This window comes from Rhopalosiphum maidis, chromosome 3 (genome assembly GCF_003676215.2).
Source record: "Rhopalosiphum maidis isolate BTI-1 chromosome 3, ASM367621v3, whole genome shotgun sequence".
Lineage (NCBI taxonomy): Eukaryota > Metazoa > Arthropoda > Insecta > Hemiptera > Aphididae > Rhopalosiphum > Rhopalosiphum maidis.
Window position 1 is genome coordinate 13,447,550 of NC_040879.1, and position 23,962 is coordinate 13,471,511.

At 23.9% G+C, this 23,962-nt stretch overlaps 2 protein-coding genes across 4 annotated transcripts; one reads left to right on the forward strand and one right to left on the reverse strand.

Moving 5' to 3' along the window:
• Positions 1-225: 225 nt before the first annotated feature.
• On the forward strand, positions 226-22,738 carry LOC113559644 (calcium load-activated calcium channel). 2 transcript variants are annotated; one of them, XM_026965398.1, is made up of 5 exons: positions 226-514; positions 3,369-3,446; positions 3,521-3,695; positions 3,759-3,903; positions 22,448-22,738. In XM_026965398.1, exons 1-5 carry the CDS (start codon positions 454-456, stop codon positions 22,499-22,501), a joined length of 513 nt encoding a protein of 170 aa, XP_026821199.1. In that variant the 5' UTR covers positions 226-453; the 3' UTR covers positions 22,502-22,738. The 2 variants fall into 2 exon arrangements, with proteins under 2 accessions (XP_026821199.1, XP_026821198.1); XM_026965397.1 differs by lacking the exon at positions 22,448-22,738 and adding an exon at positions 4,402-5,036 and having other exon boundaries at positions 228-514.
• On the reverse strand, positions 8,203-23,192 carry LOC113559643 (dihydropyrimidinase). Of its 2 annotated transcripts, XM_026965394.1 has the most exons (14): positions 22,922-23,192; positions 19,989-20,044; positions 17,516-17,610; positions 15,108-15,181; positions 12,039-12,149; positions 11,849-11,976; positions 11,485-11,664; positions 11,311-11,424; positions 10,407-10,657; positions 10,083-10,308; positions 9,348-9,458; positions 9,101-9,244; positions 8,485-8,668; positions 8,213-8,406 (listed from the first exon to the last, which is right to left on the reverse strand). In XM_026965394.1, the coding sequence occupies exons 2-14, from the start codon at positions 20,034-20,036 to the stop codon at positions 8,327-8,329; spliced, it is 1,746 nt and encodes a 581-aa protein (XP_026821195.1). In that variant the 5' UTR covers positions 20,037-20,044; positions 22,922-23,192; the 3' UTR covers positions 8,213-8,326. The 2 variants fall into 2 exon arrangements, with proteins under 2 accessions (XP_026821196.1, XP_026821195.1); XM_026965395.1 differs by lacking the exons at positions 15,108-15,181; positions 17,516-17,610; positions 19,989-20,044; positions 22,922-23,192 and adding an exon at positions 13,151-13,282 and having other exon boundaries at positions 8,203-8,406.
• Between the last annotated feature and the right edge of the window lie 770 nt (positions 23,193-23,962).

Genomic DNA, 23,962 nt, shown 5'->3' on the forward strand with positions numbered 1-23,962 from the left:
CGGGTCGGCAAAATACGAACGTATGAACCGAGTGTGGAATTCTTATTTATTTTTATAACTCGCTATTTAGACGAGCTCAAAATGTGAGAATTATGCGATTTCGATGGGCTAGCAATAAATTTTATATTTTCATGGCATGTACAGTTTCGATTGTTGACGGAAGACGTGTCTAATCAATATTTTACAACACGACAACGCGACGACTATGATAACGAATAATCACAAAAATCAAGATAATGATGATTACAACTTAAGAAATTCGAGTTAATATTCGTATTAAAAAGAATCATTTTGGGACGGTTTTCAATGTTTTGTACTCGGTAGTACAGACACCTGGAACCGTGCTCACAGAATTTCCGTGTTGATTGTTGACTAGACGCTATTGTTAAAACAAAATTTAACGCGAAAATACCTACCACCTATTCAACACTCAATGCATTAGAACACTGAACAATGTGGTCCGATACATTTCTCATCGTATTTATTTCAATTTGTACGGCTCTATTAGGAGAAGGTAAATTTAGTTTTATCAATTGTAGGTATATCGATTATCGCGTTTGTGTTTTGTTTTAAACTTGAACTAGATGCAAATGTGAGGCAGATAAATATGATTTTATACAATGACATTTTTGTACTCTTTTTATATTATGTTTGACATAGGGTAGGTGTGATTTAGTTTGTGACAAATTTCCTAATTAAAGTTTGCTGTGTATGTGTTAATGAAATTAAATATACAGTACATATAGCTAAACAATCAGTGTTAAGGATATCATTAGTCTTGTTATTAAAAATGCTTAAATGGTTTTGTAAAATAATGCATAGATATGTGCAATGCATGATAAAATACATTCTAATCATTTACAGTTTTAAAATATTATGTAAAGGTACATACATTATATTTTAGTATGAAATATTTATTTAATTACACCAACTATAGCTACCACCTGTACTGATATTAATATTTCAAATTATTAAATAGTAAGGTATTCAAATATATTTTCCTCGGCTCTAAGGAGTTAAACCATATTATTTGTAAATAATATAATTATTAGTTGGAATGATAAGGTCTTTTTAGATAATGTAGATTTCAGACCATCATTTTATCAAAATCCAACAGTTTATTTTACATTAAAACATTACATGCCACACCCGCATGTGTTGTCTCTGTCTTACTAACGTACATCATAACAAGTTTTCGTTCAGCAGAATACATTTTGTGATGTTAGCTTTAATATTATAGATTAAACTTACATATTCTTACCTTTAAATTTGATGATAGGTAAATTTACTCTAATATTAAAGCTAACATCACAAAATGTATTCTGCTGAACGAAAACTTGTATGATGTACGTTAGTAAGACAGAGACAACACAATTGAGTACTTATAAAAATAGCAGTGAAATAGTTTTTTTATTTTAAGTTGTTCATAACTGATTAATAATCTTCACTATGCAATAGATAATTATTTTGTATTTATAATATTTGTTAATGTATAATTTAGTATAATATTCGTACTAATGTACATATTTTAATATACTGCATTACTTTATTAATTGCATTATTTTCTAAATTTTTGAATTTTATGCAAAATTAATCATATATTTTAATATTAAAAATTAAATTAAAAAACTAAAGTAATTTAATTATACTTGAATTAAGTGTATTGCTTTTTAATATCTAAAACTGTAAATAATACACTTGCCATTTCTATAACTTTTTATTTATTTATTTAATCTTCAAAAAAATAATGGGCCCTATTTAAAATATTTGTGAAAACCCATTTGTTCACATTTAAAAAAAATGTATAGATAAATAGTGCAACTAATCAAAAAAAAATTACAATAAATTTTTCTAGTATAACTAAAACATTAAAATGATTAAATACATGTATTGTATTATTAATTTTTAATGTAATATTACATATACAATTGTATAGTAAAAGAATACAATATAAAACTATACTACTATTAATAATAATTAATTACTCAAATGATCATCTGCTATCAGTTGTAATGAGTAGGTGGATAATTAAGCTAGCATTAACATAAAATATTAATGAGAGAGATCCAAAAAATTAATCGATGTTTAATTTCTAATGGCAGTTTGTTGTAATAAGTTTGTGGATTGTGTTAATTGTTTGTACATTGTACATGGTTGTTATTTTGATGTTAGGTATTTCAATATTTCTCTAGTATTATGTCTGTGTTTAAAATTTAAAAGTAAAATTATTTTTAGTTATTTTAAGAACTGAAACTTTGTAAAATAATTTTCTTATTGATTGTCTATTAATATCATTGTATGTTATCTCGTAGTCTTTTTTTTAATGGATCTAGAATCACTTCGTACGTACCTCTTCACAGAGAAATATTATAATTAATTATTAATTTTTGTTAGATTTTAAAAAGCGTACATTTTTTTTCTTAATTTGTTGTGACAAGTTTTGTACGCAGTACAGTCATTCCATCAAAGATTAAATTAAAAATGTAGAACTATGGTTTTATTAATTAATGTGTATTTATTTTGAGCATTTTTATTGCTTTTATTATTTCTTCATTATTAATTTAATTAGATATATTAAATAAAATATACGTAATATTAATGATTGTTTGTTTACTATCTATATTGGCTTGCATATATTGATCGTTTTGTATGTTGTATTTGGTTATACATATTAAGTACTGCGTTTGTGAAGTATATATTACATTAGTAATTAAAATATCAAATTATATTTATATACAATAATAAAATTATTGTATATGTAATTTAAAATTGTAATTATAACGAACAAATTTGTAGTTTATTGTAAATGAAAATTATAAAACTCAAATTTTCGTGATAAAATGCATTAAATATATTCATGCAAAAGTGTATGCTGTAATTTTAAAGTTGTAATTTATGTAAAATATTACAACTTTAAAATGCTCATAATTCACTCAAAAATGTTTATATAAATAAAATCATTTTAAATGCCCTAGATAATACCTTTAAGTTTGATATTAGGTAAATTGACTCATATATTAAAGCTAACAGCATAAGATGTGTTTTTCTGAGTACAAATTTGCTATGATGTACATTGTACATTAGAAAGATAGAGACAACACATGCGGGTGTAACATGCTCTTATTGTGAATTATCCTATTCATACATGAACAAATTTAATTTTCAAGTAATATTAATTATTCATTAGGATTTTTGCTTTTATAAACTTTGATTAAATTGTCGTGTCTTAAATGTTTACACAAAGTTTGATAATTTTAAATTTGAATTCATTATATAAGAACTTTTAATTTCCTTTAATTATAGTTTAAATTGTTTAGTATTTTTATACTCTGAACTATTAAAGTGTTAATGAAATAAATGTTTTGCAGGCTTAACATGGTTATTAGTATATCGAACAGAAAAATATCAAAAGCTGAAAGTAGAAATTGAAAAATCTAGTAAAAAACGTAAGTTTTCAAACTTTAACAAAACATATTATATATCTTTATAATTTATTGGAAAACTATTAATTTTATTTTAGTTGAAAAACGTAAAGAAGCTCATGGAGATTCTGTCGACAAACAACAAAAGAAAAAGATTGAACGTGTTGAGGAAAAACTTAAAATTAACAATCGTGATTTATCAATGGTAAAAATGAAGTCTATGTTTGCCATTGGTTTTGCATTCACAGCATTATTGAGCATGTTCAATAGCATGTGAGTTTTGTTTGTTTATTTCTTAGACACACAAAAGATATTTAAAATATTTCATTTACATAGATTTGACGGACGTGTTGTAGCAAGATTACCTTTTACACCCATTTCCTGGGTTCAGGGATTATCACACAGAAATTTACCAGGTGATAATTACACAGAATGTTCATTTATTTTCCTGTATATATTGTGTACCATGTCAATTCGTCAAGTAAGTTTAAAAACATTGTTAAAATCATGTAATATTAATTTATTCACTGACAATTAAAACTAGATAGACAATTCGGTAATAAACAGTATATCAAAGTCATAGTGATAACAAAATTAGTGTAGTTCATACTAAACATGTATATCAAACATATTTTGTTATCAAAATAAAAGTAATGGTATTTTTCATCAAAGTTGCTCTATTATAATATAGTCAACTATATTTTTATTTAACTTTTATGAGCCATTTAGGCTCTGCTTCTAAAACCAACCAATTCATCTCATACTTCTTGTGCTTAAGCTAGCCTCTATTCCAAACGGGTTTTAACACATCAGGTCTTTTCTGATTTATTTGATTTACAATAGCCATTTAAATAATAAAACCATCTGTTCATCATATTAATGCTCAGATACTTAAAATAATTAACTTGTTGAAAGAAAGAGAGTCAGGTATCTAGTTCTATGACATAAAAATAATTTAACATGGTTTTTTTTACTATAGAATATTCAAAAACTATTAGGATTTGCTCCATCAAGAATGGCTAATAAACAAAGCGGCGGCTTATTTGGACCTCAACCTCAACAATTTAAATAAATTTATTTGAACATAAAAAATTAGTATTAATATAAAAGACTAATTTATGTTTTTTTTTTTGTAATACAAAAAAAAAATAATGAAATTATATTTGTACTTTTATAAGTTTTTGTAAGATGTTATAAAATATTATTAGTTAAATGCAACTAAATAATGTATAATTTCATATTTGATATTAAATATCAATAATTAAAATATGAATATGCAATATTTACCATACTTTATTCATTATCAAATTGCATGTAAATGTTATGATTCTATTGACTATTAAATGTCTGAAATGCCTTGTTCATGATGATAAATAGTGAAGTGTATGATAACAAAATATGATATTTGTATAACTACTTAATATTCCGTTTAAAGTTAATTGAGAATTTTTAAATATGCGAGAAGAAAAAAGTACAATCAGTGATTGAATACCTATTACATTAATTAACTATTACAGTGAATTTGTGATACATAAACATAATTACTAGTCAAGTTTACTATGGTTACTTCTCGATTGAAAATTGATTAGGAAATAAACAAAAATTGTGAATGTATTCTTTCTTCCTGCCTATATTAAGCATTATAAACTTATATAGTTATGAATTTTATAACCTTAATTTATAAAATAACATATTTTTTGTACTTTGTAAGTAATATGTTAATCATAACTTATATTTATACTGCAATATAATTAATTATGGTATTTCTTTATGTGGAGTTACTTATGAAATAATTATAGACCCATTAAAAATAAAACTATTGACCATGTATAGGAACAAACAAAATTCACATATTTATACATAGGTCCAAAAAAATTTTATTTATGTATGAACTATAAAAATTTTTAACACAAATATTATAGCAAGAACAAAATAAAGATATTGTATTACAAATTAATATCAGTAATTTGTTACTTAACCAATTAAAGGTTTTAATAATTTTAAAATACATAAAAATGATATTTTTTGTTACATAAAATACACGTTTGTATTTAATTAATAAACTTATAAAATATATTTTTTTTTTATTGAAATTATACTTACTTAAATTGTGAACACATAAGGCTCCACACATGTTCAGTGGAGTCTATTATCTTTTCAATAAAAATTTTAAAAAATATTACCAAAATCCAAGATGATGAAATATTTAAAAACCACATAGAAATAATCTGAAGTCAAAATTGACAACAACCTATGTGGTGATATCATAATAGATGCAGTTAATATTGATTATAATTAATCCATGTATCTCTTATACACAATGCACTAATATAATAAATAACTAGATAATATTATGTATGCATATTTATGGTATATGAATATACATATTCATCAATTAACCAGAACTACTAAGACCAAGCATAATAGTCAATTTATTTTATAATATTTTTTAAAATATTTATTATTTAAATCCAAATATTAAAAATCATATGTTGCATTTATAATCATAAATAATCAATAAGAAAATTTAGCAAGGACATTCTAAATGTCAACATTTGGATATATATTATTATATATGACATGAGAAATGTAATTACTATATAGTAGTTAACTTAATAATGTAATGTAATAAATAGGACTAAGGACTTCATGCCCTAAAAAACCTTTAAATATGCATGCATTTTTAACCTAAAGAACCACTAAATATACATTTAAAAAAAACTTAAATAGATAAATTTGATTAATTATTTGAGATAATTATTTTCTTTTTTTCAAATTTTTTTTCATCTTATACTGAGTTTTAGTCTAAAACAAAAAATTTTAAATTTAAAAGTAAAATAACTTAATTTGAATAAATTTGTAAAATTTTAATATAGTTCTAATTACCTTAAGCATTACATTGAACTATTAGATATTATAGTTGGGAATTAAAAACTTACTCATTTATATAAAATATGCACTATATGCAACTATAAATTTTAAATAAAAACTCGTATTGCTATGAAACAAATTTTTATATTACTTAGCTATGTTTTTAATGATTATTTAAAAACATGCAAACACCTAGAAGTCTCAAGCCCTAATAATAAATATAATATGATTAATATAAAAAATGTACTCAAGTAGATTATAACGAGGCTTAACTTTAATGCTATATTTATACACAGATATTTGTTTTTTTATATTCTCCCATTTTTTTGGTAGAAACAAATGTGTTATATCAATTTTTTTTTTTTTGTATACCTAGAAAAATTAGCAAAATGTTTGACACGTAATAGATATTTGATTTATTTTTACATTTATAAAATATTTTTTCCATATGATCCGTATCCCCAACAGCTCTAACCAATTAACTAAGGTAGCAATTAATATGTTTGTAATCTGCATTAAACCAGTTGCATACAATTTTGTTTTGTTTAAATTATATAAATAAACCAATTAATATCAAGAGGGGGATGGTAATTAACAATATTTACAATTAGTATACAGTTTAAAGTAACATTGATTAAATTATTCTTAGATAGTATAAAATCTAATGTACTTTTATTTGAATTTAAAATATTGTTAAATTGATATAAATTTGGAAATGATGCGTAACTATTTTTTATAACCATTTATATCAGGAGAAAGGGCAGAAGGTACATTAAATTCACCTAACAATATGATATCAAAATCAGGACACCCAAATTAAATATTAATTCATTGTACAAAACTAAAAAGACAGTAAATAGCCAGAACTTAAAATAATACTTTTCTTATTAAAATTAGAAACATTTCTATTAAAATTGATAATAGTTGAGCCTAATATTGAATATTAGCTTTCATACTTATTTTTTTTCAATATTCAGTCGATACCTAAAGTATTTATTGAAACCATGATTAAAACACGATGAATAAATTAAATTTGTTTTCTTATCAGAGTAACTTTTGTACCATAGAATTAATGAAATTTATATTATATTATTAATTTAATTTATTCTGTAGGTGTACCATAAAATTTGTATTTAATTATAATGTTGATGATAAGTTTTCCAATATCTAAAATATCTTTTATAGATTTTCAAGTGGCTTACCAATATTTTGGCGTTTCAGAATGTATAACAGTGTCGCTCAAAAATAATTACTCCCTATACTTGTTTTATTACTTACCAAATTTTATTCCATAACCAGCAATTATTTTACTATTTATTATTGAGTAGTGCGTTAATATTTGGACATCATATTTTTATTATTATTTTTTTTTTTTTTGGCCAATGTCGTACCTATACTCATTGAGTCTTACATAACGTATAATAACTAAACCTTAACCTTAAAATAATTCTTATAAGGTAAATATTATCGACAATTTTAAACAAAAAATATCCAACAATGTGTTATGAAATGTCTTTTAAATATGCTTAATTTTGTTATACATGATGCTTCAGTTGTAATTTGAAGATAATATATTAAAAAGTAAAAACAAATGTAAATCTTATATTAATTGAATATAATTAATAATAAATGTATGTAAGTCATATAAAATGCATATACTGATAACAAGCAAAACACAACATAATATTATTAATAATTTAAAAGTCATAGCTAAAGTAACAATCAATTTTAAACTTATATAGATTGTTATAAATTATTATTAATTGCATATCAATGGTTAAAAAAAAGTTTCTATGCAGTTTATTAATAAGTCATTATAAATAAAAATGTACAATTAAACTAAAAATTGTGATACAATAAACATGACTTTTTTTTTTCAAATAATGTACAGAATAATGTAGGTATTATTCATGAGTTATAATTTAAGCAGTTTCAATAAAATTGAGTGATTAATCTTAGAAATATTATAATGTTTAAAACAATTTTCTAAATGTTGGACTAGTAGTAGAATATTATTTAATATTATAAGTATATTACCAAAAACCCAAAGACTGTCCACCAGGAGGATTTCTTACACGAATACTAGACTTCTTAACGGGATCATTAAACTCAGCTGAAATCATCATTTTTCTCATTACCCACTTACTACATATGAAAAATAAATATATTTTTTATTGATAATTTTACTTACAACTGATTGAAAATGTGGAGCTCTGAAGATCTCGCTGTCCTTCCATACGCATTCCTTTTCCTGTATGAATCATAGGAGATTTAGTACATGTAGATACGTCACTTATGACACTTGATGGTGGAGATATTTGCAATTTCAATTCCTTGATTTCTTTGCTTTCGTCAATAACTTCTATTTCAGATATCTTAATATTGAATAAAAAAATAGTTGATATGAAACATTGTATATTGTAAATTAAAATATTTTTATAAATAAGTACAGTCTCCAGCAAAGTTAAATAATGATAAAATAATTTATTCTTATATAATTTAGCAATCTGTTAATGCAATTTGTTAATTGTGGTGAAATATTAAAATAACTGAATTCCAATTTTCAAAAAAAAAATCATATAATTAACAATTTTATAAAGTTTTGTTCTAAGATTTATATATGTAATTTAAAGATATATCAAGGTGAAAATACCAAAAAACTATATTTTTAAATATAAATTCATAACTAAAAATATTGTTACACCAACAAATAAATTATATAATATGCTAAGTTATAAATTATAGATTAATACATTAATCAAAATGATTAGGATTGATAAAATATCAATTTTAATAAAAGAACATACTTTTTCATTGTTGTACACAAATTCTGAATGTGTAGGCGTCGGAACATATTTTCCATGACCTTGAACAACTTTTAATTGTCCTTCATCAACACAAACACGTCCACCAACTAATACATACTCAGGAATACCATGACATTCCATTCCCTAAATTAAAAAATATTGGTAAAAATAAAAATATACATGACCGTCTATTTTTAATTGTATTTTTAAACTGGTATAAGTTTATATTTGTCACAAATATATGTACTTCAAAAATATTATAATCAACAGCTTGATGGTGAGTTTTTGCAGAAATAATGCGTTTTCCTTTTGGATTCCATATGACTATGTCAGCATCTGACCCAACATCTATACAACCCTAAAAATTAATATATACTTTAGAAAAAAATAATTTCAGTGATTAAAAATATAGTTATATAATTTGACCATAATATATATTCTATTCATATTTAAGTAAAGTATAATAAAAAAAATTCTACAGTCAAATATTATTTTATGACATTTTGTATAATAAACTCAGCCCAATTAACTTGTACTATTTTTACTGAATTAATAAAATTAAAAAATTTGAATCACTTTTTCTGAATTTTTAATTTTTATTTTAAACAGATATATATTTTTTTTTTTTTTAGGAGGAGGGTTTGTTTATCATAAATAATTTAAAATAGCTTCATCAGATGGTGGTTTTGGAAAACTAATACTAATGATAAAATTAATTGCTTTAATGACTTTCAAAAAACATACCATATTGTACTTAGTATTATTTTAATCCAAATTTAACATATCCATAATAATCACCCATTCGACACCCACTTACCTACCATTTTACAGTTAAATCTAATACATACAATGCTGTATAGAAGAGCTGATATTCATAAAGTATAAAATTAAAAATATAATAAGTTAATACTAATAATAATAATTTATTTTATCAACAGAACCTAATAAATAAATATATCATATAATAATATATAAAACTTACTTTTCTGGGAAAAATATTGAAAATTTTGGCTGCATTTGTACTGGTAATTGCAACAAAACGACATGGGTCAAAAAGTTCTGACACCACACCTTTTTCCCAAATAACAGACATACGATCCTCAACTCCATTAACGCCATTAGGTATTTTTGTAAAATCACCTTTACCCAAAGACTTTTGATCTTTATTAAATGTTGCATTATCACTTCCAGTTGTTTGTAATTTATCGCTAGAATATTAAAATACTTAAAATTTTAACATCAAGTAAGGTAAAAAACAAAAATAAAGATATGTTTCTACAATTTAATTTTAATAAGGTAAAATTACCTGGCTAACATATTTAGTAAAAAATTTGGAGTATTAGGATCAGCTCTTAATGGTGGACTTAGGACATGTGCTGCAGCATCATGCCAACATGTTAATTTATTTTCATCCCAATGAGTTCCAACTGCAGCTGCTAATGTCTCACCAAAAATTTTAGTATTTCCATTTTGTTTAATTTGTTCAGTACGGTGTTTTGCTAAAACTTCAGCAGCTGCCTTACTCATAACATGAACAACATACAACGGTGACCCTACCTAAAAATACATATATATTTTATTTAAAAAAGTTAAAGCTTATACATACTAATGCAAAAACATATATTTGAATTTATTCATATGCCGGTGATTGGTGAATCTTTACAATTAATACTAAATAGTTAAATTGAGAAATCATTAATTTTCTACAAAAAAAAAAAAATGATAAATAGGTATATGTGGATTATTAGATCAAATCAAGATTTTAATAAAAGGTAATTTAAAATGAAGCAGTTATTTGAACTTGATATTATTATCAGAAAATGTTCACATGACATAATAGTATTTTACTATTTGAAATATTAAAAATAATACCGACATATTTTTAGTTAGTATAAACAGTGGAAAGATTACTATAGTTTATAAGGGTGGCTTTCTGGTGCTATACAATTGATAAGGCTATCATATGATAATCTACATGCAATTATAAAGAATTTTAATTATAAAATTACCTAATATATAAATAAATAAATAATAATTCTTAATTTTGATCAATTTTTTTCATTTCTAGACTACTAGAATGCTAAATACTAAATATTTGAATATTTTATTGTGATTTTGATCATGGCTACTTTTTATCTCCATAGTCACCTAGGCATCTGCTATTTAGACACAGCAAAATTAATTATTTTTTTATCTAAGAATAATTATACCTGATTTGCTAAAGTACAAGCTCTATTAACGGCTTCTGCTTCGACTTCTTCGGGTCGCGATAATGCATGTCCGTCAGGTCCATTAATACCAGACTTTAACAATCGTTTTGTATTCTTAAACAGAAATGAGTTAAGAACTTTTTTTATAAATTAATAGCTGTAAATGCTGCTTACTTCAAATACTATATCTCCATTTTCAGCATGTACCATTGGAATTGCACCAAGCTCTTTGCATGCTTCAAAACTGTTATATAATTCGGAATCAGTTACCATAAAAACTCCTTTATATGCCATAAACATCTTAAAAGAATTTATTCCGTGCAATTTACAAAGCTCTTCCATTTCTTTTTTCACCTGAATATCATAATTAATGTTTAATAATAACAAATAAAATTAACTATAAGTTAAAACATTTTGGGTTGTATCATCGAATAGCAAATGCGTAACAATTGTATAACAATAAATAGTAGTAAAAATAAACAAAAGAAAATTGTAACATGAAATTTTATTTTATTTTAAAATTCTGGGTAAAATTTACCTCATCTGACCAAGAAGTAACACCTATATGTAGAGCATAGTCACAACAAACTTTATTTGTTGCCCGTGTTCTCCACTTATGATAAGCATCTAATAAAGACTCGCCCTTACTCGGTAGCACAAAATCAACTATAATAAACACAATGGTTATTTAAATTATTTTATTTTTTATAAATTAAAACATTCCATACTTATCATTGTGGTTCCACCAGCTATTGCAGCTTTAGTTCCTTGATAAAAATCATCCACTGACACTGCTCCCATAAATTCTAATTCCAAATGTGTGTGAGGATCTATACCACCTGTAATTTTACACTTGATATAAAAAATACTTTTTACAAATACAAATTATAAAAATACTGTCTTAAAAAAGAAAAATAACCAAAATATATTATATCGCTTACTTAAAATGTATTATAAATGTATAATGTACAATTAGAATTTTTGGTAAAAAATATAGTATTTTCCCTGTATAATCTATCATTTGAATACAAAAGATGATTATTAGACTACTTACAACTTCTAATACATTAGTATATAGTGATATATGACAAAATAAGACTATATCATAAATAATAAATTTAAATAAGAATATAAAATTGCATTAAAATTAAAACGCTGCAAATCAAAATAATTAAATTTTAATAAATATGTTTGGCAAAATATTTTGAAAACTGATAATAATATCAACAAAAATTGTTAATTATATAGTTGTCTATTGTTTTAAAATTATAATATTGCCTATCACTATTTTATTTTATTTACTCCAATTAAAAGATCCTACATGTTTTGTAAATAAATTAATAATGTAACTTATTTTTATTAAATTATTTTTAAAGATACACTTTCCAAAGTATGAAATGTTTGTGGCGTTTGTACCTAAAAATCATTTTAAGATTAAATTATAAGCTGAGTAACAAAACTTCACCAATTTTTAAAAATATAAAAGATTATTTTTAAATATTTTAGTAAATGTTTAATATGGGTAAAATGTTTTAAAATTTAAAAAAAATACATAGTGAGATTGTATTATTAATGATTCAACACTTTGGTAATAAGTACTATAATAACTGACTTAAAACTTATAAGATAAGTTTTTTTAATTATATAAAATGGATTTTTAATAACTATTTAGATTATGTTCTATAAATAACAAATATTATGTATTTATTATAACCGCTGAATACTTTCATACAATTATTTAAAATATGGTAAAATTAAGATTTTAGTATAATAAATGTTTCATTCTGCCATCTAATAGGTCTGTTAACTTATTCATGTTCATTTTAAACTAATCTTATACCTCAACTTGTCTGGATATCATTTCAAACAATTAACGCACGTCTCGATATTGTATTTTACTCAGTAGAGGAGTTGTGCTTGGCGCTCCGAGAGATGGTGATGACGTCAAAATAATTTACACAGTATATAAACATTGCTGTAATAAGATAATTCTTTGTCATTGGTAATATAAAACATTTAATTTGAAGCTAAAAGCAGAATTAATATATAAATATTATCTTTAAACGTGCAAAGCATGTTCCACCAGTATTATTGAAAAACTAGATAGATAATTGGTACTGTAATTATGTTTTGTTTAAAATTAAAAACTAATGATTAGTAATTACACTAATAAAAACAAATGGGTCATTGGAGTCATAATGCTGTATAATAGCAGTATTTGAATGCACTTTGCACTTTGTATACTTCATTACTGAGTTAGTCACTAATAAATGTATTAAAATTGAATTTAAAATTGAATGATTGCGTACAAAAAGCAATTCTGAATGTAGCTGGATTCCAAATCAGCCTTCAATTTTATGGGTATCTTAGAAATGTATTAATCATAGCCATAAACATCATATTTATCATATAATAATAATTATTATATTATTCTTCTTAACTTGTTTTGAATAGGTATATGGAATAAATATCTTAAAATTAATTAAAATTAAAATAGTTTCAACTAAGAAAGTTGGTTAAACTACCAAAATTCATTTAAAAAAATAAGCAAAATATAATAAGTGGTTGCCATAAAAAAAAAAAAGTTGTACTGCGCATGTGCATGCCTAATTAGGTTTAAAAAATTCATAGGCCATATAAACGTATATTTTGTCATAACAACCAACTAATAAACAGTATTCAAATTGCAGGGCTCTACGCAGAGATATTGAGTGTTTTTAAGTAGCATTTACACTCTATATTTAGTATTGAAAGATTTAAATTATTTGTACGATTGCCCAATAAATAGGGTTATTAAAATGTATTTACATTTTTATTTTTATTAAAATTTGACCTATAACTATTAATAATATTGATTAATTAATTTTACATATATTTAAATTATTTTTTTTCTATATAATAATAGTATTTTTAGCTTTACTGGTTAATTGATAATATAATAACTAAAAATTATTCATTATATTATGAACTTCAATAATCATATTATATATCTTATATCAGTGGTTTTCAAGCTGTGTGTAGCGGCTACCAGGGGCATTGTTGGTTATTATCTGCGGTTGAAACTAAAAATAAAATTGTTAAAAATTGTTTTTATTACTATCATTATTTGTATGAGAGCTGTATATTTAATTTTAAAATCAAAAGGAACCATGGACATGAATAAGTTGAAAACCACTATCTTATATTATATCTTTGCAAAAAATGTTAAAAATTATTTATTAAATTTAGTCAATAAAATCATAACAAAACTTAGATCTAAATAACAAAGTAACCAGAATACTAGATTTAAATTTAAAATTATTATCTGTCAATTAAAATTAGATTTCTTAATATCTTACCATAGAATAAGACTATGTATCTTACCATCGAGCAGTCTATCAATAACAATGAGATAAAAATATTCTATGAGACCTAATTAGTAATTCTAATACATTATCTATTATAAGAGTACTACTAACAATATTTATAAATAATTTTAACAGTTAATACATAATATGCTTGTTACATTATCTTCACTTAAGTATACAAAATTAATAGTATTATTAACCTTTTATAGACGTTAATAATTATATACTTAATAATATCTACTCGTATATTCAGTTGATAAATATATTCCCAAATAGTAAATTTAGTTTGAAGCTTTTAATATTTTTTTGATATTTATAAATCTGCGATTTAAAACTTTACCACCATGTCCAAAAGCGATGGTAAATTATGTACTAAGGTTATATACATATAGAGGCTATTAACAGCAAAGTGATAAGAATTAAATTTAAATAATTTCTTTAAAATTTTACCTGGCATAACCAACATTGATGTTGCATCAATAACTCGTGTACCTCCTGGTATAATGAGATTGCAACCAACCATTCTAATATAATAATAAAAAAATTAATTAATTAGTGCATTCATAATTAAATATGATTATTGTAGGATTTAAAGTATAAATTTAAATATGATATAAAAATTTTTCACAAGTAGTAAGACTAAGAAAAAAAATAGTACACATATTTTTTTAATTTATTGTTTATTTGAATTTTTTTTAATTTTAAGGACGTATATATTTTGGCAGTATTTTATAGTATTCTAAGACTTTATACATTCCATACATATAGTTTATCTTTAATCATCCCAATCGTAAACATTTACACAGCAGTGTTTTGCAACCGTACTATTTTTATTTTGTGTTCACTGATGCGATTTTTGTGTCAGTAAAACCTATCTACATATTCGCTTGTACAAGATGACCGCGATATGCAATAGGTACACGCTTTCTTTAAAACATAAAATAATTTTTTTCGATTTGTCAATTAGATTTGACACATCTATATTGGTCTATCTAGGTATATATTTTTTTAAATTTTACTCAAAATCATTACAATATTATGATTATTTTATTAATCATTTTACACGTTGTTTTTTTTTTGTATAAATAAATCATTAAATGTTAAATAATAGTTATAAATTATAATTAATAATAAGCTAGCGATTGTCATTTATTAAACCGCCATAATATATTCAATCAAATAAATAATTATTTCAGACATTTAGTAGGTCATCTTTTAATGAATCCAATACAAAAGCATAAAGGGAAAAATCGTTATTATTTTTTACTCCAGTAATAGCAATATAAGAATAATTTTTTTTAATACAAGATATAAAAATTAAATATGATATGCATTTTTAACTACAAAATTATTTAAAAATATTCGTGATTTTGATGAATGTCATCAATTATTTCATACATAAATAAAAAAAATATTATGACCGTATAATTTTGATATCTATATTTAAATTGTTATAAGAACAGCTATATATAAGAAATATAATACTAAATATTCTTGATTTTATTTACAAATAATAAATCAAAAATAAATAAAATATTTAAAAAAAATAATTTTTTTATTTTTAAACTACAATGAATAAACAGTCGTCAGTTTATTTAATCGAAAACTGGTTTTACGTAAATATTCTCGTTTTTCTTTTATTATTTTGGAAAGTATTTTTTACCTTCATTGTCTCTTAGACCTAGAGTTCTAAATATATAAAATTTTTTATCAGAAACTAATCTAAAAATAAAGATTTAATCATTTTTACTGATCCAAAAGGTGAGTGAAATACTAAAATAAAATATAATGTTATTTTACAGTAATTACATACGTATGCTATTATTTGGGTTAATAGTCAAATTATATCCAATTTAAAAAATAACGGATATCCTTTGAATATATTAGATAGGTCAATGCAGCTATTGCTACAGACTTATAACAGGGAAAGGGTTCTATCAAATTAAAGTATAATTATTATTACTAAAATAGTAGGGCTTGGATGTATATACGTGATATAAAATAGCAAAATATGCATTTAATTTTGTTAGAATATGCTAAAATATGTAATAAAAATATAATAAATTATACAACGAATTTACCAATCATAACTATATTATTAGGTATGTGAAATAAAATAGGAGTAAATAAAGTGAATAAAGTTACTTTTCAATTACTTAAGTTAAATAATTCATGTTGCATATTAGTCTTACTTAAAAATAAATTTATATTTTATATATTTTTCATTATTTCGTCAATGACAAAATCGCTGATTTTATGAAATTAAAAATATCCTATATTAGCGTAATATAACGCGGCATCTATAGCCTTGTATTGTAGATACACTAATTTTTATAAAATATACCATAAATCCACAAAACATACTTTTTTCGTGTTTATAGTTTTAGTATGCAAAATTATGCAATAATATGGATTACACTTAAGATATAAAAAAATATGCAAAAAAAAAATAGACCATTTATATGAGTCGATACATGAACAATAACATCGTAACCAAAACTGTAAAAATACGGTGCAAACAAATATGACATAAATCTTCGTCCAAATCCTTTGCATGCAAAACATCTTCCGAGCGTACATTTTAAACAGATAAACTAAGAAAAGGGATGCAATTTTAAAATAATTAAAAGTCTTAATAATCTTATTTTAGAACAGGATCCACGTAATACTGAGAAAAAAACTATGGGTCAACGAAACTCCCTATAACCCTTACTCTAATGGAAGAAAAATATTTTAAGTAAAGACCAGACATAAAATATGGCATTTCAGATTTCCCATTATTTTTTTTATAAAGTTAAACTTTAATTGGTAGTATTTTATACACTACCTTATAATATAATATAATAAATTATACATACTTAATAACGCCATCTTCAATATAAACATCGCTATCAACCATTTTGTCTGCATTAACAATCTTGCCATTTTTGATCAAAATACGATTTTGCGAGCTCTATAACAAAATTTAATGTTACTAAAATTTTATAGATTCAAATGAATCTTTCATTTCAATATCATCTGCTAGTTTTTCATATTGTAATTATATTTATTATAATAAACGTAAACCAATTTATTTTCATAAGATAATATTTTTAGTTTTTAACATAATTTGGAATGATAATTGAAGTCTTAACTTTCTTAATCTTATATACACACTTATAGATATAATTAGTTAATTGTTTGACATAATATAAAAATAAATATAAATTAGTATTTTTGTTTTAATTTTACCATCATTTTTAAGTAGGATACAAATCAAACAATGTGAGTATAACAAATATAACCGTAACTAAACTAACCAAAAAATATCAAAGATATCTTCCAAAATTATTTTCTTTTAACCGGGGATAATTCGCTCTGCTATAAGTATAATACCTTGTAATTGAGTAGGTAACTGCAATGAATGTGTCATATACGAATTCAATAATAAATCAATACATCATTGTTCACGAAAAAAGATTCAGAGGCCACAATTTCTTAGAATATTTTATAACTATTTAGTATTAAGTAATAAAAATAGTTTATTTTTCTTTAACATCAATATTATTACCTATTATGTAATAACTAAGGGACTAATTTATTTATATTTATTTAACCAAATTTCACCTTATAAAGTTATTAATAATAATTGGTTTTAGTTTGTATTATAAATATGTTTAATTATTTTCTGAGTAAAATGGCAATAATAAAATATTGCCTGTACATTATTAATGAATGTTTGTGAATAAACACATATTTTTAAAATATTTATAAAAATTATTGATTTTTTTGATGTTTATAAATTTATAGTAAATAAAATCAATACGATCCACTCAAAATCTAAAATGCTAATAATAAATTACCAATATAATTAAAATGTACTATTATTAAAAAAATCATTACTATTTTATATTCTGACCGGGCGATGAATATATTGATTTTATAACGATGTGTACTTGAAATTGAATTTAGTTTGTACTTTAGAGATTAAAATTAAAAATTATTTATTTTTATGATTGGAACAAAAAAATAAATAAATAAGAAAAACAGGAATTGTTATATACATCAAATTTTTGACAAAATAGATTGTTTACTTTTTGTGTAACTCGAGAACAAATAACCATAGGTATTTAAAATCAAATATTTAAATTATTATTTTCTATTTACGATCAAATTTTCGAAATATTTCGACTATTTTGATCTATTTTTAAGCATAAGATTTTCCATTTTTACAATAACTGTCATTAAAAAAGTTATTTGCTAGGTCAAAATTATTGAAAATTTAACACAAGATTTCTATAATTTTTTTTTGTATCTGTATTTAAATATTAAAAATGCATAGGCACAATTTTTTGTACCCTTTTAAAATAAGAACTTTAACAAAACTTGTTAAAATCACAAAAAATCACAAACTTTTTTGTATTCAGAAATTCATAAAAACTTTTCTTTTAATATCTAAGTTTGAAAATGATTCCTCATAAGTACTAAAACCATAAAATATATAAAAGAAATATAATAAATAATTTTTTATAGACATTTTAAGTTAAGATTTGGACGGAATTAACTACCTATTTAAAGATTAAACAACAATTACTTTTTAAAAACTTTCGTGAAAACTTAAAATTTACTATAAATTTTACTATACACAATGACATATTTGATTTGTTTTAAGATATTATCTAATTATACTATGAATTTATTAATACTGTTTACAGTCTTACAGAAATATGTTATTACATTTTGAGTTACATAAGTTAATATAATGTGGTATAAATTACAATAACTATTACAATAACTAAATACTAATTATATAATAAATTAATTAAATTACTATATCAAAAAACATATTGTGAAATATACTTAGTGATATAGGCTGACAGTGTCAGCCTGACACTCTGACAGACCATTTCATTATCATGTACAATAATATAACATCGAATTCAAATTTTATAAATGCATAATAATGACCCCCTCAACAGTTAATGTACTGTAGAGTAGTACTGACTTGCCTATTCTTTAAAAATTCAAATTGAAATTTTTAAGTACATAATTTTATTATAGATTATATTATTGTGAAGAATGAAGTCTGTATAAAATAATAATGTATTAATTATAATATTATAGTTGCTTGCAATGATGTATTTTTATTATCTCACACACAATATTGTGTTAGATTATTTAACATAATACGATATGGTCCAGTGAATAATTACTATGTAGTTATTACAAATACACATTTCTTCTCATAAAATTAATTAATTAATTTCATAACAATTATGTGTAACTAAATATTAAAATATTAAATACCACATAGACAATTCATACTTTGTACTAAAAATAACATATAATTACCTGTAAATGAATAGGAACTTTTTTCACAGGATTTGACTGGTTGGCCATATTTTAATCTGAAAATAATTTAAACAATATATGAATAATAACACTCTCAGTTTCACACACACAGGAAGTGCTGAAGTTAAATTTTATACATTTCAGAGGAATTATTTATACTTGTTATTAGAACAGAAGACATAGCAACATAGCACATACATATTATTAAATGCCTTTATGTTAATGTTAATTCGTTACAATTTTATTTTATTTTTACCAAAATGGAAAAAAATAACGTTTGATTATACCTATCAATTCTATCATGAAAATCAAAATATAAACAATACTGATTAAAAAAAAAAAGTATAAACAATACCAAATTTTGATATAAACTAAATAAAACAGAGTATATTCTCTGATTTTTTTATTAAATATTTATATCTTTAATTATAAATTATAATCAAAAAATTATTCTCACCACAATACCACTGTGTTTTGTGTTAATATTTTACACACATAAATTATTATTTTATTTTTATCAACACTGTATGGTTATATACTTATTTTTTAGTGTTTTTAAAGCACTAAATATTTATTTTATGAATAAATAAGTATTTTAAAAGCAATAAAAATCAATAAACTAATAAAATTTATTATGTTTACACAGCCAAGGCCAGATAAGGCATTAGGTACATTGAATAGCTACACTGTCAAAAATAACTAATATTCAAGCTTTTGACTAGATGCCTATTGTTGTATTACATAGGTTGGGTTATAGGTACAAGTGGAACTACCTATTGTACAAAGCTAATAATTTGAATACTACCTTTAAAATTCATTAACATATTATTATATTAATAAAAGAAACACAATAAATTGTATTTTGATCATTAAAAAAAAAAAAAAATAATGGTATAAAACTATTTCACTGACAAACTTTTTTCTACAAATATATTTTTGTATATTAAAAAACATAGCAATATCAAGATTACATGCAAATTTAAGTTTTAAAACTATAACTATTTGTTGTTTTTATGGTTTTACAAATTTACTAAGATAATTTTACATAATAAATATTGAAGGGTGCTTTAAATTTAAATTGTCTAAGCAAATACAGCGAAAGAGTAACTTAGTTGTATGTGCTGTTAAAAATATTGAATGGATGAGTACCAATACTATTTAATTCTGAGCTGAAAAGGCACTTTTATATTGATGGAACTTAAGAGTTAGGCACTCTAAACCAACTAGCTATTTCTCTTCATTTATTAAAATACTTAAGACACTACTCAATTATTTATATTTTGCAGTAACTAAACACCATTATTTAAGTTTCGAATACTGTCTATAATGCTATAATTAATGTAGACAGATAGATTCTTATGTATTATCCAGGCTATTGATGGATAATTTACTGGACAACTATAAATACAACTGCTATTTTTGCATATTTTTATTTATTACATAGTTAATACATAATATAAAACATCACAGTATATTATTGTTATGTTTTTTTGCATAACACGAATCAACTATGTATAAAATAAAATAAAATAAAATGATACACAATTAACATTATATAAAAACATTCTATGTCTTTAAAAATTTAATAAAATTGATTCATATTGTTGGGATTTTTTCACCAAATAAATTCTGTCATATATCAACCAATATAGTATCTCTTTTGGTCTCTACATGGACTGATCCTCATAAGTCATAGGTCATAATAAACAGATAATCTTTCTAAATTTTGCATGTGGTTTACAATATGGCTTCATGATTAATTAAACATACTCTAACAAGTGGCAAAACTTCTCTCTCTCAAAGTATTTGCACTGATTCTTGTTCATTATTTGGTAATAACCTCAAATTCATATTAAAAAGGAAATATCTAAAAGTTGCAGTTTGGAAAACAGACATTATGAAAATGATAATCAAACTATGTGTATTGCATACACAAAGTTCTTTTATTGACATATCAACAATTTATTAATATTATTCAATTAATTATATATTAATAAATTTATTTATTGCCTAATTTCAGATGGTAACCTTGTATACTTAATATCAAAATTATTTTATTAGTAAATATTATAGGTACACAAATATGTACAAATAGTAATAGTTAATGTAATAATACATAATATACATACATGAGTACATTTTAAATCGATCTAGGTAGTCTAATATGTAACTATGTAAGTACCTACTTACACAACTATTATAAAATAAATACATAATTATTAATTTGTTTAAACTATGTTACTATGTACGAATATATTATTTACAAATTATTTACAATCATTTACTGAAACTTATGATAGGAAATAATAATTATTGCTAATTAAGTTAGTTATATGTACTTATTGGCTATTATTACTATTCATTAAATTTATAATATGAAAAACTATTAAAACTAAAACATTATAAATTATAAAAAAAAGATTATATTTTATAATTATACTTTTCTATTTTTTTTTCAGAAACCTGAAATTACAGTAATAGAATATAACATCAATAATCAAGAATCAATATAACATGGGTTATCTCAAATGGTACACTGCACATCCACTTCATAGGCGTGTTCACGTTAAATTATTGGCAAGAAAACAAAAAATAAAAAAGTATAATTTATAGTGGGCATAAAATGATACAACCCTGACAAAATGTATTTTAAATTTGGTTTTAGGTTTTATTTATAGTCGATATTGTATTAATAATTCGCATGAAATCGAAATTCAGTTAAATACAATAATAAATGTCGATCTACTTGATCTTGAGAATTTATAGGGGGTAGGATGTCGATAGTCTACCCTGCCGCCCACAAAAACAATAGCAGACACGCCTACGTCGGACAACAGATTTGATCGACCCTTTTATTATTATTTATTAATTATGTATAGATTTAAGACAACTATAGTAAAATAATGATGATGGGTAATTTAAAAATAACTCACCGGAGACAAAACTCTACTCGCACGTAAGATTGATATGTAAATTGATTAAAATACTAAACAGTCGAACCGAAAAAATCAAGCCGAGGACGCAGAATGTGTTCTGAGAACGACCGATCGGTGGATACCTAATATAATTTTATAATATTATCAGTCAACAACAATAACAGCAATAGACACTATGAGACAAAATATTATCAAATGTTATTAATACTATATTATTAGTATTAACGTCGTCGTTTGTGCGGACTGCGGAGTGAACGAAACACGACTGGTCGGAAACGTACGCGATCAATTACTACTCGGGTAATTCGGTGTACGGTGTTAGTTGTAGTACACAACCGTATACGCCGCCGTTGATAAGCCACGGCGGATATCAGCGGAACATGCGCTACGCGAGTGCGCTTGCGCGCGTGTGTACGGGTAAGTGTGAACGTGTACGAGTGCGCGTGTGGTGTACATGCGTGTGTGCGAATAGTGTGGCGTGTGCGTGTCGCGCCGGCGCGTGAATGTTCGTGTGTGTGTGTGGCGGCGGCCTACTTGTTACAAATTAAAATCATCGATTTAAACGCGACGGCTACGCGTCCGAGCGGTGAGCCGCGAACGGCAGATGCAGCTCATAACGCGGCTGTTGCTCCGGTTGGAAATAATCTAATCGTCCATTCGTCCCCCTTTTGCGTATAGCACTACACAGTGTAAAGGTATACAATACGAAAAATAATGTTCCCCGCAAGTGTAAATATTGAGTTACGCCATTGTACTATTACCGGTGTATCGTATTATAATATATATTGTTATGTGTATTATACTGTGTGTGTGTGTGTGCCGCACAGGTATCATACAACAGTCAATAACCTGTTATAATATTATAATATATGACATAAATAAATAGGTCACTACAGTGACCTACTTATTATCGACGAGTGTACGGTACGGTACCTGCCCGCGGTGTTGCATACGCCGGACGTATAAAAAAAAATATATTTAATGCCGCAATAAATGTTGATAGGTACGGTAATTAATTCGAATAGACGTTCATCGCGC

Excerpts from the sequence above, each read along its gene's own strand:
- LOC113559643 (XM_026965394.1), bottom strand. The coding sequence starts at position 20,036 with ATGGCCAACCAGTCAAATCCTGTGAAAAAAGTTCCTATTCATTTACAG. Across the intron at positions 12,150-15,107 it reads ATCAATGTTGGTTATGCCAG|GTGGTATAGATCCTCACACA; the intron begins GTAAAATTTTAA and ends GTAAAATTACAG. Across the intron at positions 10,658-11,310 it reads CTTGTACTTTAGCAAATCAG|GTAGGGTCACCGTTGTATGT; the intron begins GTATAATTATTC and ends ATGTATTTTTAG.
- LOC113559644 (XM_026965397.1), top strand. The coding sequence starts at position 454 with ATGTGGTCCGATACATTTCTCATCGTATTTATTTCAATTTGTACGGCT. Across the intron at positions 3,447-3,520 it reads TGAAAAATCTAGTAAAAAAC|TTGAAAAACGTAAAGAAGCT; the intron begins GTAAGTTTTCAA and ends ATTTTATTTTAG. Across the intron at positions 3,696-3,758 it reads TTGAGCATGTTCAATAGCAT|ATTTGACGGACGTGTTGTAG; the intron begins GTGAGTTTTGTT and ends TCATTTACATAG.